We start from the raw sequence: 15,968 nt of genomic DNA, 5'->3' as shown, positions 1-15,968 counted from the left end.
CTCCAGAGGCTTAGGGTTGGCCAGAGGGGAGAAGTATGTGGTAAATGCCAGGGTTGAGAGAGGATGCTCTAGGTTTTGTTTTTGCAGTGAAGGTAGAGTGCTCAGTGGACTGTCTTGACTGTCTACCCGATCGTCCATCTCCTTCACATCTGAATGGCATCAGGACTACTATGGGCTCCCCATAGCTGGAACAGTAGTAACTGAGGTGGCAGTTGCTCAGCTGAGCTGAGTCCCTGACGTTTCTGGAGACGCTTACAGCATGACAGGGTTCACTAGCTCCTGGCATTCTTTATCATTTTTTCATATGTTTGAGAGAGAGCGGAGGATAACCGAGTTGCAGTTCAGATTCCGCTAAATAGATGTAAACCTGCACGCTAAACAAGATCTTTTTGCTCACTTTTGTTCCATGTAGCCTTCTGGCATATTGATTCTCATTTCACAGATGAGGAGAAGGGGGCCTCAAGTTTGGGAGGTCTGGTGCAGCCGTTTTTGTGGAGAATTGGGTCCCGGCTCCAAGCACAGGCTCTTCCATTCTGCTTCACTGTCCTGTCCAAAACCCAGCCATGAGTTGAGGTTTTACCGCACGCTGAATTTTACAAAGAACCTCCCAGGCCTTGTGCTGTTTGGTACAACAGCCCTGTGAGGGTGGACACCATCTCCTGCACTGCAGACACTGAGACTGAAGTTCCAAGTCACCAGGGACTCTTCCAAGCTCAGGCCATTGGCACATCCCTCTTGTGAAGCACAATTTCAGTTCTAAAGCACAGGTCCGTTCGCACACCTCTGCCTCGTGCCCTCTGCACACCTCTGCCTCGTGCCCTCTGCACACCTCTGCCTCGTGCCCTCTGCACACCTCTGCCTCGTGCCCTCTGCACACCTCTGCCTCGTGCCCTCTGCACACCTCTGCCTTGTGCCCTCTGCACACCTCTCTGTCTCGTGTCCTTTGCACACTTCTCTGTCTCATGTCTTTCTTCCTTGGGGTGAAACATAAGTGCTTGGTTTTTGGTCCCTTCTTACTTTACAGTTTGCGACCTATCAGGCCCCTGACCTCCCAGCTGCAGCAGTGTATTTACCTATGCTTTCTCCTGCCATTGCTTGTGCCAATCCTACTGGGATGTTTGGTAAAGCTGTGAAACCCCCGAGGCACTGGCAGGACCTCCATCTGCTTTACCAGTGAGCTTATAGTGGCATTAGGACCCAGAGGATCTGCATGAATGGACATTTGAACTTGGAATGAGCTTTCCCATGCTCTCCCAGCACACATGCTTCTGGAAAATAACGGCTTCCTTGTGGATTGCTAAAGGATCCTTGCTGTCAGAAATTTTTAATTCTGCTTACAACTCCCTTTTTGGTCCCCTTTAGAAGGAAAGAAGTTGTGGGTCTGAGTTATTGCCTCTTGGCGCCTATAGATTAAACACTCTTGAATCCAGCTATCTTTTTTCCCCTCTAGGTAGTCGATATTCACTGTGGAAACATGGACACCACTGGGCCTATTGGTTCGCAGCCTGGAGAAAGAGCCTCAAGCTGCCCACAGGAGGGCATGCCAAGGCCCTCAGATAGCTCAGACCTGGTAAGCCTAGCCCTGGGTTCCAATTCTGAGCTTATTCAAGATGATCACGGACATGATGACTAGAGGAACGGGTTGCTGGTCTCACACTCGTGGCCTCGTTGCCGTTTGCTGAATTGCTAATCCCCAATCTCTTTTCTTTGAGATTCCAAATAACTGCAAGGTGTAGATTGGTTTCTGGGGGATGGGGACTTAGAGATTAAAAATGACTCGTTTAAGAGTTTGCACTGAGGATTGTCAACTTTAAATGTGCCACAGATGCTATACCTGCCCAACAGGGGTTGACATATCCAGAACAAATCCTCCCCATTTTCTTTAAAACTAAAGTAAAATAAAGGGTTCTTGTAAAATGCTTATACTTTCACTATCAATTACACTCTTACAGACTTATCCACCACAAAAGGGAAGAAGAAAAAAAAACCTGATAGAATCGAAACTTTCAAAAATTAACTTTGTAGGCGTTGGTGGCACACACCTTTAATCCCAGTACTTGGGAGGCAGAGGCAGGCAGATCTCTGTGAGTTCAAGGCCAGCCTGGTCTACAGAGTGCCAGAACAGCCTCCAAAAGCAAAAAAGCAATACAGAGAAACCCTGTCTTGAAAAAAAAAAAAACCCAAAACAAAAAAATTAACTTTATAACCCCTTTCATGACTCATGTATCCTTTTGGCTGCATTCCGTCCTTTCTTATAATCTGATATTACTATTTCTTAGCCCTCTTTCTAAATGTTATACTATATTCACACACACACTATAGGCTAGGAGCTGAGTCTTTGAGTTCCTTCTCTCCAGTCTCTCTGGCAAAGTTTCCTCACAGGGTCACTGTGGTCAGGCACCAGAGGTGACTAAGTGCTGAATTGGTTTCCTTAGAAGTCAGTCAGTCTCTCTCTCCTTCCTTCCTTCCTTCCCTCCCTCCTCCCCCGTCTCTCTCCCCCATCTCTCCCTCTCTCCTTTATCTTTCTTTTCTTCTCTCCTCTTGGTTTGGTCTGGTTTTGGTGGTGTGAGTATTGAATCCAGGGCTTTATGCTTGGCCACTACTACACCCTCAACCTTTTCCTTGGTCTTGACCAAGGTTCAGAAGTCTTCACCTACCACACCCGGGATCAGAGAAAGCTTATGTAAACCATTTCATAACTCTTGGTCTCCATTTCCTCATCAGAAAAGCAGAGGAAAAGAACTTGAATTATTTGAATGTTTGAATGTTCTCCTCAAAAAAAAAAAAAAAAAAAAAAAAGCCTGGTGGCAATAAAGGAAGTACATAGAGGTCATGCCCGTGAAAACAGCCTTGGAACACCCCCTGTATGCAGCTCCTGCAGTTTTCTGTCTTGTTTGTGGGGGATCTCTCTCTCTCTCTCTCTCTCTCTCTCTCTCTCTCTCTCTCTCTCTCTCTCTCTCTCCTCTCTCTCTCTCTCTCACACACACACACATACCTTCTCCTTTGTGCAACCTGTGCCTCAGACCCTGCTGTAAGAGTTTCCTCTACACTCTGCCCATAGCTGGGCCCCAGAAATGAGCAATGACTGAGGCTGCAAAATCAGGCCCTCTACGATAATTGTGTCCCATGCACTGAAGAGAGAGCACTGCTTCACCGGGCATTGTGTGTGTCACTGTTCTGGCATTGATTTCAGCCCCTCACAACACTGTCCCTGTTTCCACTTGATGGAAGAGGTCCCTCACTCAGACAGGTGACTGATGTGATGGAGTCAAACTGACTGGCACAGCAAGCTCCTTAAAACAGTCAGCATGGAGACCACAATGGACTCCACACCCTCTCCAGTGCCTTTCTCCTCACTCCTGAATGAGGCCCAGTCTGTTATGACTTTCCTGGGATCACAGAACCAGAGAGGACTGAGGTTTTCTCTTGCTCTTTTTGTCTGGGTTTTTGTCGTGTTTTGTTCTCAGGGGAGGTGCTAGGTTTTTTTACCAAGCTTCCCATCGATAAGGAACATTTTGTAGTCCGATCAACCTGGGTTCACAATCCACCCTCCCCGTCAGAGCTCCTTGGGCTCTCTGAGCCTCAGCTTCCTCATTTATAACACAGAAACAGTTGTTCCCAGTGTGCACAGTGTCTGGAAGCGTCTGTTCCAGTGTGAACATGTAGCAGGATGCCTCAGACTCCAGTTAGGGTGATTTGCCTCCTTAGGGAGCTACCTCCCGACTCTTCATAAAGAGGGGTAGCATTGAGTCCTCACCTCCCTTTCTCACCCCTACTCTCTCTAGAGCAGTGGTTTTCACCTTCCTGATGTGACCCTTTAATACAATTCCTCATGTTGTGGTGACCCCCAACCCATAAAAGTATTTTCATTGCTATTTCATAACTGTGATTTTGCTACTGTTATGAACCATCATGTAATCATCTGGGTTTTTTGTTTTGTTTTGTTTTGTTTTTTGAGACAGGGTTTCTCTGTGTAGCTTTGGAGCCTACCCTGGCAGTGGCTCTGAAGACCAGGCTGGCTTCGAACTCACAGAGATCCACCTGCCTCTGGCTCCCAAGTGCTGGGATTAAAGGTGTGTGCCACCACCGCCCAGCTGTAATCATCTGTTTTCAAATAGTCCTAGGAGACACCAGTGACAAGGTGGTTGGACTCCTTAAGAGGTTGTGACCCACAGCTTGAGAACCTCTGTCTTAGTGGGCCTTTGTCTCCAGGTGCTTCTCAGATTTGTGTGCAGTTTGGGACAATGGATCTTCAGAATAGAAGGAGGTGGGGCCTTGGGAAGAATCTGATAAAGCTGGAGCTCCTGAGCTGGTGGCCCTCCAACAAATCGGGCTTCTTTGGGTGATCAGGAGGGTCAGTCATCCAAGGAAAGTTTCCTTGCAGAGCTGAGGTCTGTGATCTCCTCATTCCTTGAGCTTCTAGTACAGAGAGAACCTGGGTATCACATCCTTTACCTTCTTGCATCCTGTCAGCCTTCCCATCAAGCTCTGATCTCCCGTGCTCCCCCAGACCCACCCATGTGCTCTGGGGAAAATCTTATTGTGGTGCCCTCAGGACCTCAGATGGCTGATTCTTTGCCTTTAGGTCACCTCTTGTGAAGCCTCCTTCACTATCTAAGGATGTGACCTCTCCCCTCTCACACATTTCTGATCCCACATCTCCATTTTCAGTAGCCACCAGAACCATATTGTATGTTGGTTCTGTCTTCCACAGGGGAATCAGAAGAGTTCAGCAGGAGGGGGCTTGTTAGCTGTGATGCGGGGCAGGGTTTGTAATGGCACCAGGTGTTTGGCCGCATTCAGTTCATGTGTTGGGAAGAATGGCCAACTGAGGGGAAGGCCATCTCCTGCTCTGGTCTGTGCGTATCCCTGTGGTGGCCCTTGTTCAGGCTCTGGAGTCTGTGAGAGGGTTGTGGGAGGCAAGGGCTAGGGTGTGAAGCTGCTAGGGTGTGAAGCTTATTCATCCGTTTGTTCTCTCACTGATGGCTTTCAAAGAGACAGCTACAGAGCTCTTGTTCTGGAGACTGGGGAAGCAATTATAGCAGCAGGAGAGAGGCTTCACCAAAACGTACATTTCAAAAGCTAGATGGTCAGGGTGGAGGATGCAGGAGCTGAGAGGAAGTCACCAGGAACACAAAGAGGGAGGTGGCTTCTCTTGGTGGGAACCTTCCCTTCAGAGGACTCTGAAAAGCAAGAGAGCCAAGGTGTGAGGAGCAGCAAGGAGGGACTAGAAGACCAGCGAGGCTCTGGGAGAACAGCAGGATGCTAGCCATCCCTGGAAAGTAGCGGGCCTACGAAGGCAGGGGTGAGTCAGGCAGGACAGTCCTCTGTCCCAGGTGGAGTTGGAGAACAGCTTGCTTCTTCTCAGGTACAGGAATGCTTGCAACAATTCAAGGTGACAACGACACAGCTGCGGCAGATCCAAGCCACTCTCCTGTGCTCCATGGAGCAGGCGCTGAAGGGACACGACAGTCCTGCCCCCTCTGTCCGGATGTTGCCCACATATGTGGGGTCCACGCCACATGGCACCGGTGGGTAGCACAGACTAGGATGGGTGGCCAGGCATGGAGAATGTGTTCTGACCTGGAGGGAGGGGGTGTTCCTTATCTCTGTCCACCGCCACTCAGGCCCCGTTTACCGAACTTCTCGGCCCTTGGAAGTTTTCCTGGGAGGCAGGCAGCTCTGGTGTTGCCAACTGCATGTCTTTCTATGACCTCTTTGCCCTCTAGAGCAGGGAGACTTCCTGGTGCTGGAGCTGGGGGCTACGGGAGCCTCACTACGTGTGTTGTGGGTGACACTGACAGGCACCAAAGAATGTAGTGTAGAGCCCAAGAGCCAGGAATTTGCGATCCCTCGAGAGGTGATGCTAGGTGCTGGCCGGCAGGTGAGTGAGTCACTGCATCCCCCAGGGCCTGAGATTTGTTGACTGGGTGGCTGCGGCTCAGGTGGTCAGAGCTAAGACACTCGTCTTGATCCCATAGCTCTTTGACTTTGCTGCCCGCTGCCTGTCTGAATTCCTGGATGCGCATCCCACGGAGAATCAGGATCTGAAGCTTGGGTTCAATTTCTCTTTTCCTTGTCACCAGACGGGCTTGGACAGGGTGAGGTGGGGGACACGTGGGGCCAGTAATTGGAAAGGGACTGCAGCTCTTGTGAAGGCCACGAGGGGAAAAAAACCAAAAAAAAAAAAAAACCCAAAAAAAACCAACACTGCTTTTCTGCCCCCAGAGCACCCTCATTTCCTGGACAAAAGGCTTTAGGTGCAGTGGTGTGGAAGGCCAGGATGTGGTCCAGCTGCTAAGAGAGGCCATTCAGAGGCAGGGGGTAAGTGAAGGTCAGGGTGATGGAGAGCTGCCCCTGCTGACCTGGGCTCGGCAGCTGTAGGTTATGCCTGTATTTCTGCTTTCCTTTCTTACACATAGCCTTTCTCCAGTTTGCCCCTGGGGTTAATGTTGCTCCCACAGCAATCAATGAAACAGAGGCTAAGAAAGACTTAAACAAGATGATCATGTCCTGGGGGAGGGGTCTGGGAGAAGGATAGGAAATGAAAAAAACCCCATGGCCCAGCCCGTCAAGATCCTCACATTCTAGAAGGCAAAGTGTTGTAATAGAAGAGTGCCCAGTGTTCAGATAGCTCTAGTGGCAGCAGAGGGCGCAGGGAAGGAGCGCTCTGTCTGACACCTGAGCTTGGGAAGGAGAGCTACTGTGAGAGAAGCATGTGGTCCTAATTTCAATGTTCTAGCACGGCCGGTCCTTTCAGGCTCACCCCAAGACACTGATTAGAAGTCAGGTTAGAAGGTATAGTTTGGGGTGCCAGGCCAGGGTGTGGGTGAGGCAAGCATGGGTCAGTCTTCAAGGAGACACCTTGAAGATGTGGGACCATCTTCCTGGTCCTATGGGTAGGAACCTCTGTGACCCCAGAGCCTGAGTTGGGGGAGGGGACGGAAGGAGAACCTAGAACGCAGAGCCCAGGGTATGTGAAGCATGCAGGCACTTCATGGACCCTGGGTATCCTCCAAAGCCTGGCCCTCTGGCCACCCAGGCTGGCTCTGACTCCATGTTCTCTCCATTGCCCAGACCTACAGTATTGATGTGGTAGCCATGGTGAATGACACAGTGGGCACCATGATGGGCTGTGAGCTGGGCACCAGGCCCTGTGAAGTAGGGCTTATTGCAGGTGAGCCATGAGCCATGTGTGAAGGGTGGTAGCTGCTTGGCAGGCAGGCTCTGACGGGGTCTTCTCTGCCAGACACCGGTACCAATGCATGCTACATGGAGGAGGCACGACACGTGAGAGCTCTGGATGAGGACCGTGGCCGCACCTGTGTCAGCATTGAGTGGGGTTCCTTCTATGATGCCGAGGCCCTCGGGCCAGTCCTGAGCACCTTTGACCATGCCCTGGACCACGACTCCCTAACTCCTGGTGCTCAGAGGTGGGGGCCTGTTGTTTTCCCCGACTCTGCTCTGGCGTCATGCCACTGTTCTAAGCTACCTCTTCCCATCCTTCTGAGGGTCTGCAGCTTGCTCTTGGGGGTCCCAGGTCAGACTCAAGGAAGAAAAGCCTCAGAGTGCTAGAACCTAGTTTTCAATCCTGGATCCATCTGGTCAGCCCTGGCTGGTCGGGGGTTGGGAGTTGAGAACAGCTGTGTGACACTCCGGCTCTCCCGGGTCCTGTTGCTTTTCTAGGAGGTCCCCCAGATATGACCCAAAGGGTCAGAAAGGGTAAACCCACTTGTCCTCTAGGAGGTCATTTGCTTCTGGAACCTTAAACAGTGATTCCTCTTTGGGGGCTCAAGTGGGCTGAGGGCGTATGAAGGGCTTTGTTCATTTCCCCTTTCCATCGTAGGTTCGAGAAGATGATTGGGGGCTTGTACTTGGGTGAGCTGGTGCGGCTGGTGTTGGTCCACTTGGCCCAGCATGGGGTCCTGTTTGGTGGCTGCACCTCTCCTGCCTTGCTGAGTCAAGGCAGCATCCTCCTGGAACATGTGGCTGAAATAGAGGAGTAAGTATGGGAGGCAGGCTGCTTAGACAAGGGACAGGGGTTATTGGCTTGGAAGAGGGTAAGGTACTCTCTCCCCAAGGTAGCTGTGGGGCTTTGCTGGGATGGGCAACTACTTAGGTTGCCTAAGCCCCCAATCAACACCCTGGTGTCTTTCCCCTCTTCCCTGCAGCCCCACCACTGGGACAGCCCATGCCCACGCAATCCTGCAGGACTTGGGTCTGAGCCCTCAGGCCTCAGATGCTGAACTCGTAAAGCATGTTTGTGCGGCTGTGTGCACACGGGCTGCCCAGCTCTGTGCTGCTGCCCTGGCTGCAGTCCTATCCCGCCTCCAGCACAGCAGGGAGCAGCAGACACTGCAGGTGGCTGTGGCCACTGGAGGGCGCGTGTTTGAACGGCACCCCAGGTATTGTAAGAACAAGGTCCTATATGAGCAGGTGGCATGGAAGTGTTTTTAAGATGACACCCAGAGGGCATTCTGGTATCATGGGTGCAAGCTGGTGGATGTGAATGGCAGAGCGAGAGTTGGACTGGGCTGTGGGAGACCAGGAGGCATGTAGGGAGGGAAAAATATTTCTTTTTCTGTGTGCCAGGGAGAGGGGCACCGAGGGCAGTGGATGTGTGATTGATGCCAAGAAACAGGTTCAGGACTTAATTTATTTAAAATGATAAGATCTAGGGTCCAGCATGCCAAGCTGTGCGCACCCGGTGTGTTTACATAGGTTCCGCCACACTCTAAAGGAGATGGTTATGCTCTTGGTCCCAGAATGTGATGTGTCCTTCATCCCCTCCGTGGACGGTGGTGGCCGGGGTGTGGCCATGGTGACAGCTGTGGCTGCCCGCCTGGCTGCCCATAAGCACATCCTGGAGGAGACCCTGGCACCGTTTCAGCTGGACTTTGAGCAGCTGACGGTGGTGCAGGCGCAGATGCGGGAAGCCATGGTCAGGGGGCTTCGAGGAGAGGCCTCCTCTCTCCGCATGCTGCCCACTTACGTCCGAGCCACACCCGACGGCAGTGGTGAGTACCTTGCCTGGGTAGAGATCTGGGACGTGGGTTCCCGGGAGTCAACAGTGTGTTAGGGAAGGAGTCACCATTTCTCTCCTGGTGCTGAGGGTTTCTGTCCCACAGAGCGAGGTGATTTCCTGGCTTTGGACCTAGGGGGCACCAACTTCCGGGTCCTGTTGGTACGTGTGGCCGAGGGCAGTGTGCAGATCACCAACCAGGTCTACTCTATCCCTGAGAGTGTAACCCAGGGCTCTGGACAGCAGGTACTCACAGTTTGGGTCTGATGTCAGGTGGAGGAGGTGGGAGAGAGGGTCCACCCCTTGACATGCCCTGTCTCGCAGCTCTTTGACCACATTGTGGACTGCATCGTGGATTTCCAGCAGAGGCATGGCCTGAGTGGACAGAGCCTACCCCTGGGATTCACCTTCTCTTTTCCATGCAAGCAGCTTGGTCTGGACCAGGTAAGGGAGTTAAGTCCCAGAAGTGATTCCCAAGGGCCTCCAGTTCATATACCCTTAAAGAGTGAGCAGGAGGCCACAAAAACCGAGTCAGGGGAGCAGCATTGCCGAGCTGGGACTCTGCAACCCTGGCTTCCTCCAAAGATGTGCCTATGGTTAGGAGAAGAGGCATTGCAGAACAGCACTGACCCAGTGCTGCACCACCCAGTTCTGGCGTTCACCAGAACACACATCCTAGTTCAGTCTTACCTCTGGTGTCATCCTTGTCTCTGATGTCATCCTTGTCTCTGATGTCATCCTTGTCTCTGGTGTCACCCTTGTCTCTGGTGTCATCCCTGTCTCTGATGTCATCCTTGTCTCTGATGTCATCCTTGTCTCTGGTGTCATCCTTGTGCCTGGTGTCATCCTTGCCCCTGATGTCATCTTTGTCTCTGATGTCATCCTTGAATCTGGTGTCATCCTTGTCTCTGATGTCATCCTTGCCCCTGGTGTCGACCTTGTCTCTGATGTCATCCTTGTCTCTGGTGTCATCCTTGTCTCTGGTGTCATCCTTGTCTCTGGTGTCATCCTTGTCTCTGGTGTTGACCTTGTCTCTGATGTCATCCTTATCTCTGATGTCATCCTTGCCCCTGGTGTCGCCCTTGTCTCTGCTATTTGCCTTCAGGAAGCAGCATTTGTTGTTTTCTCCAGAAGAGGCTTGAGGTCACATGTTTCTTTGCTTGTTTCCTTCTCAGATGGCACATTGCTGTGTGTCTAATCTCAGTGGCAGAGTGACAGTCATGGGTCTAACACACTCAAGACACATCATATCTTCAACCTGTGTATCAGACTTCTCAGTGCATGCCTCCGAAGTCTGGCATAGGAGCAGCCAGTCTTAGGCCTCTCGTCCAAGCTCCTAGGAAACTCAGTACCTCCAGTTTCTGTTTGGAAGCTTTTCATGCTGCCCCTGGAGGCCTCTGCTACATCCTCAGTTGTCTTATTGCCACCATGATCTTTACCTGCCTACCAGAATGCATGCATTGTTTTCACCCGTGTTCCTGTTTTGACTTCTATGAAGCACAGCTGTTTTCTCTGCTGTCCTTTACACCATGGTCTGGATGGTGCAGCTGCCTAGTTTCTCCTTTAGTATGGCTCCAGGTCAAACATGCTCACTTCCATTAGCTGTTTTCCATAAGATATGGGAACTGTGTCTCTGTGCAAATCTGGGCATGCAAAAAATGTGGCCTAATTGATTTTTTTAATATCTGAATGTAGCTTATGTGTTGAGCCCATGTCCTTGCTGGGGATACCTCAGTAGATGGGCACTTGAATGTGGGAGGTCCTGCACAGTGTCATTTTCCTTTGACAGCTGTGGCTAACTCCTACCCTCTTACCCTTTCCCTCAGAAATACACAAAGAAACAGCCCAACCCTTTTCCAGGTACAGTTCTGCCTGTTGTCTGCCTCACCTCCTCCTACCCTGCCCAGGTGGCTGGTTTTTCAACTCACCCTTTGCCTCTACCTCTGAGAATTCCTTCCTTCAGAATGACTCTTGGAATTTTTCTTTGAAAGGGTGGGATTTGCTGACATTCGAGCCTCTAAAGTTTCTCCACCCTCCTCTTTCCTGCACGCAGCAATCATTCTACCATCTCTGTTCACTCCTAGCCCAATTCCAAAGGCCCATTCCTTCTGGGCATGCATCTTAAAAAGGCCAGACCTCAGACCACCTGAGCATTCTGCAGCTAATCATGGAAGACATAGGTCGAACCATTATTACTAGGTTTCTTCACACTGAAAGTTTCCTAGGGAGTTGAGAGGGGTGAGGAAGCAGGCCCTTCAACCATAGGGCAAAGCAGGCAAGGAGCCCTGCAGGGGAAGGGCAGAGACTCGAGACTTCTGGGGCGACACAGAGTTTGTGAGGCAGAGTAACATTCCTGTCTGCTTGATCCCATCTCAGGGCATCCTCCTGAACTGGACTAAGGGGTTCAATGCATCAGACTGTGAGGGCCAAGACGTGGTGTATCTATTACGGGAAGCCATTAGGCGCAAACAGGTAGGAGCCTACCTCCAGGGGTGCTTTGGGGGCTGTGGCAGGCCTGGAGGGGAGCAAAGTATCATTTGCTTCCTTGAGGGGAGCAAAGGGGCCCTCTACAATAGAGACCTCTGAGTCCAGTGCTGGTTGCCATGACAACTAAGTTGCCCAGCAACTAGCAGCATCCTTTTGTATGCAGGCAGTGGAGCTGAATGTGGTTGCCATTGTCAATGACACGGTGGGGACCATGATGTCCTGTGGCTATGATGATCCCCGTTGTGAGATGGGCCTCATTGTCGGTAAGGAGGGTCTTGCCCTTTGTGCTCCAATGCCTGATATTCATTGCCTTCTGTTGATTCCTTAGGTTGGACGTTTCTCTGGCCTTGGAGACATGGGATTATTTCTGTATGACCCAACAGTTCTGGGCCATTAGACTGAGCTAGGAGTCTGGAACTAGGGCATTTCGTCCCAGTTAGCTACTGATTTAGCCACTGGATCTTTCCGAGCCTCAGTTTGCCCATTTGGTAAATGAAGCTCTACTAGACTGGCTTTGCTGCTCCCACCTGTATGACCTGGGGTGACTCACTAGAGTCTTCATCTGAAGGTGTAGATAGTGACAAGAGGTTAAGAGATTGGGATGAGGAGGGGCCAGACATAGTTCAGTGCCTGGCTCATGGTGCATACTAAGTGTTTGGCACTGGGGAGGGATGGCAGGATCTTCAGATAGTGAAGTGTCTAAGACATGGGTTCGCTCTTACCCTGGGGCTATCTGGCATCTGGATGAAGGGCTGGGAAGACACATAAAAGAAGAGGAACTCTACGTTCTCAGAACAGAGCACCCGGAGAGGATTGAGCTCAGAAGGGCCTGTGGCACCTACAGCTGACTCCGACTCCACACCCAAGGGCAGACAGGCTAAGATCAGAAAGGGACCAGTGCTGAACAAGTGGGAGGTGGGCTCTAAAGGAGGGGCTTCGGCAGGGGAGGAAGGCTCTCAAGCCCCCTGAGCACGAGGATATGGTGGCCTCTCACAGGCAGGGAGGTGCTTAGGAGAGGCCTAATCTAATAGAGAAGGGCCGGGTGGGGCTATCAAGGGGCCAGCTTGGAGCTGGAAACCTGTAGAGCAGTGAGTGTTTCTCACCCTCCTAATCCTGCGACCCTTCAAACAGTTCCTCATGCTGTGGTGACCCTCAACCTTAAAATTATTTTCATTGCTACATCACAGCTGAAGTTTTGCTAGTTATTAATCATAATGTAAATATCTGTTTTCTGGTGGTTTCAGGTGGCCCCTGTGAAAAGGTTGTTTGACCCCCAAAGGGGTCGTGACCCACAGGTTGAGAACCCCTGGTGTAGGCAGAGGGCATGCCTTTTCACCTCTGCTCTCAAATATTATTACTCTGTATATCTGACTCTTGTAAGCAGACTCCATGTCCCAGGGCTCCCACAATGCTCTTCTTTTTGTTAGGCCCTGTGGAAGTACTATCAGAGAAAGCCATTCACTGCCTAACTTCTGACCAGGTGGCAGGGTCTTCGTGTCAGTGTTCTGTGTCCCCAGCTCCCAGCCCACTCCAGTTAAAGGCACACTAGGCAGCCAGGAGACTTTAACCTCTCACCAGCACGAGAGTAGAGCCATACATAACTCCCCTGGGAGTGTCATGGTTGACGGTGGCACAGGGGCACTTTTGGATAGCATAGGGGACACAGAGGAAGTTCTGAGGCTTTGGCACAGACAAGGTCTGCTACAGCAGAAATGTCAGAAGGGGAGAGCAGGACCAGGGCCTGGCTTTGAATGTTGGGAGGTAGAGAAGTAAGGAGCCTGCGTTCTCATGTTTGGCGTGGGTTTAGGAGGAGTTCAGGCAGGCAAGGAAGGCTCTCAATCCCCCACCCTTGACCCTGGTCCGTCTGCAGGGACCGGCACCAATGCCTGCTATATGGAGGAGCTCCGGAATGTGGCAGGTGTTGCTGGGGACTCGGGCCGCATGTGTATCAATATGGAGTGGGGTGCCTTTGGGGACGATGGCTCACTGGGCCTACTCAGCACCTGCTTTGATGCTAGTGTGGACCAGGCATCCATCAATCCAGGCAAACAGAGGTATGGCTGAGGCCCAGGCAGTGGTGGTGAGCAGGGGCTGCACCAGCGAGCATAGCTGACGGGGCCTCTGCTTCACGTGGACACGCACGCGCCTTCATGCAGGTTTGAGAAGATGATCAGCGGCATGTACCTGGGGGAGATCGTCCGCCATATCCTCCTGCATTTAACCAGCCTTGGAGTTCTCTTCCGGGGCCAGAAGACTCAATGCCTTCAGACCAGGGACATCTTCAAGACCAAGTTTCTCTCAGTGATCGAGAGGTGCCTGCATTGCCAGTCACTGTGGGGGAATGCTGGGTGCTGCTGGTAGTGGAGGGAGAATCCCTGAGAGAGGGAACTAACACAAGGTATCCTTACTACTCTGTGTTCTGCTCCTTCCTGGCTTCAGTGACAGCCTGGCCCTGCGGCAGGTCCGAGCCATCCTGGAGGATCTGGGGTTGACTCTGACCTCTGATGATGCCCTGATGGTCCTCGAGGTGTGCCAGGCTGTGTCTCGGAGGGCCGCCCAACTCTGTGGAGCAGGTGTGGCTGCTGTGGTGGAAAAGATACGGGAGAACCGGGGCCTGCAGGAGCTGTCGGTGTCTGTGGGAGTAGATGGGACACTCTACAAACTCCACCCTCAGTAAGTCTGGGTAGGTGGGTCAGGCAGGGAGGCGTGGCCAGGTGGGCTGGGCTAGCCTGGGCTGACCTCGGGGCCCCTTCTCCTCACAGCTTCTCCAGGCTGGTGTCAGCTACAGTTCGGAAGCTAGCCCCTCACTGCACAGTCACCTTTTTGCAATCAGAGGATGGGTCTGGCAAAGGTGCAGCTCTGGTCACTGCTGTTGCCTGTCGCCTTGTGCAGAGGGCCCGTGACTGAAGGAATCTCCAAGAATGATGGGATCTCACCAGACTAAAGCCTCAGCCTAGCCTGACTCCTGGCAGGCCCAGCGACGGGGGACTCCCAAAGGAAGCCGAGTGTGGCCCCCTTATCTATCCATACCCAATGGCTTTCTGAGAGAAGTCACACTCTGGTTAGCAATATATATATATAATTTATTTACATTCACGTCCGCTAAAATCCCTACGTGCCCCGGCAGCCGGGCAAGGCTGTGTACATAAGGCCAAGTGTAAGTGCATGAAAGCACTTAAGACAGAGTCAGGACACAAGCTTCACACAACAGGCCCCACACAGGGGCACTGGCCAGCCCCAGGAACAGGGGCACGCCACGGCACACACACACTTGCCCTTGTACAGCCCGGCACTCCCATTTGCATATTCACACGCCCCGCTGGGCAGGGCACCTCGAGGCTGGGGGCAGGGAAAGGATCAGGGAGGAGCCTTGGGGTGTCCCTGGGTGGGTGGGAGAAGGGCAGCATGTGAGAGGCAGATGTGTACGGACCGGACACCGGGTGTGAGGTGTGAGAGACGTGAGCAGCCTCCAGGTGCACAGCGTGAGATGTGTGAGGTGGGGGAGGGTCCTGCATGACCTGGAGAGGGGTACGTGTGAGATGAGCACACGAGGCATGCATCGCATGCCTGTGTGGTGACCGTGTGCCTGAATCCAAGGGCCAGCCCCTGTCCAGCTGGGGCCCTTGGTTCCCCAGGCTTGAAGCCAGGCCCCTCAAATACACCCCTACCCAGCAGGCACAGAAATGTTTGCATAAGGCCCACCTCAGGCAGGAGCTCTGGGGGCGTGTCCCAAGCCCAGCATGTGTGGACATGCTGTGTGTATGCGGGGCCCCTGGCAAGGGACAGGAGGAGAGGTAGCATCACACGCATATACACACACACACACAGATGGGCTGGGCTCAGCCCAGGCTCCAGGCACTGTCCACTCTGGGCCCTGGGACCAGGGCAGAGTGAGAGCAGGTGGCTATACCAACCCGGCCAGGCAGGCCATGGAGGGATGGAATTTGGGCAGGGTCTGAAGGACCAGCGTTAAGGGACAACTTCAGCCAGGAGGGGGCCTGTCCAAGCAGCTCTCCCCCGGTGTGGGGGTAGGGCCCCTGTCTGGCTTTTGCCTGTCCCTGGCAGGTGCCAAAGCTGGTGAGAGTGTAGGCATTACGGGCCTGGCCAGTCTCAGCACTCGGCCTCTGACACTGTGAAGAGGCCAGCGTCTGGCTGGCCCAGTCCAGCCACGGCTGCTGCCAGCTGGCCGAGGTTGCCGTTGGGGAAGTGCCGGGCCTCCCATAGGTTGAGGAGCATGGCTGTGGGGCTGGGCTTGGAGGCAAAGAAGCTAAGATGGCTGAAAAGAAGAGGCAGTCTGTCAGTCAGTATTCTGGCTCACTCCAGGCTGCCCTGTCATGCCCCAAGTCTAACCCAAGGTAGGTAGAGACCCCTCAACTTCACCAACCACCTTGGCCACCAGTGGTGTGGCACAGACTGTCTACCCCTCTTGCCCTACCAGTCCCCACTCTGCCTCTCCACC

At 52.6% G+C, this 15,968-nt stretch overlaps 2 protein-coding genes across 4 annotated transcripts in view; one reads left to right on the top strand and one right to left on the bottom strand.

The window, feature by feature from the left end:
- The first annotated feature begins 1,425 nt into the window (after positions 1-1,425).
- On the top strand, positions 1,426-14,671 carry Hk3 (hexokinase 3). The gene is made up of 18 exons (XM_035442984.1): positions 1,426-1,570; positions 5,369-5,531; positions 5,730-5,884; positions 5,982-6,101; positions 6,229-6,324; positions 7,078-7,177; positions 7,250-7,433; positions 7,847-8,002; positions 8,172-8,405; positions 8,722-9,017; positions 9,129-9,268; positions 9,347-9,466; positions 11,399-11,494; positions 11,673-11,772; positions 13,380-13,563; positions 13,666-13,821; positions 13,949-14,182; positions 14,272-14,671. Exons 1-18 carry the CDS (start codon positions 1,475-1,477, stop codon positions 14,414-14,416), a joined length of 2,775 nt encoding a protein of 924 aa, XP_035298875.1. The 5' UTR covers positions 1,426-1,474; the 3' UTR covers positions 14,417-14,671.
- Positions 14,572-15,968, bottom strand: part of Unc5a (unc-5 netrin receptor A) — a 58,857-nt gene continuing 57,460 nt past the window's right edge. For all 3 annotated transcript variants that reach the window (XM_027409840.2, XM_027409839.2, XM_027409841.2), the window contains one exon: positions 14,572-15,785. In XM_027409840.2, the coding sequence (XP_027265641.1) occupies positions 15,620-15,785 (166 nt within the window). In that variant the 3' untranslated portion in view covers positions 14,572-15,619. The remainder of the gene's footprint in view (positions 15,786-15,968) is intronic.

The sequence above is a fragment of the Cricetulus griseus genome, chromosome 3 (genome assembly GCF_003668045.3).
Source record: "Cricetulus griseus strain 17A/GY chromosome 3, alternate assembly CriGri-PICRH-1.0, whole genome shotgun sequence".
NCBI classification, from domain to species: domain Eukaryota; kingdom Metazoa; phylum Chordata; class Mammalia; order Rodentia; family Cricetidae; genus Cricetulus; species Cricetulus griseus.
Note: the sequence above shows the minus strand (reverse complement) of the source record. Positions and strands in the feature narration are given on the sequence as shown.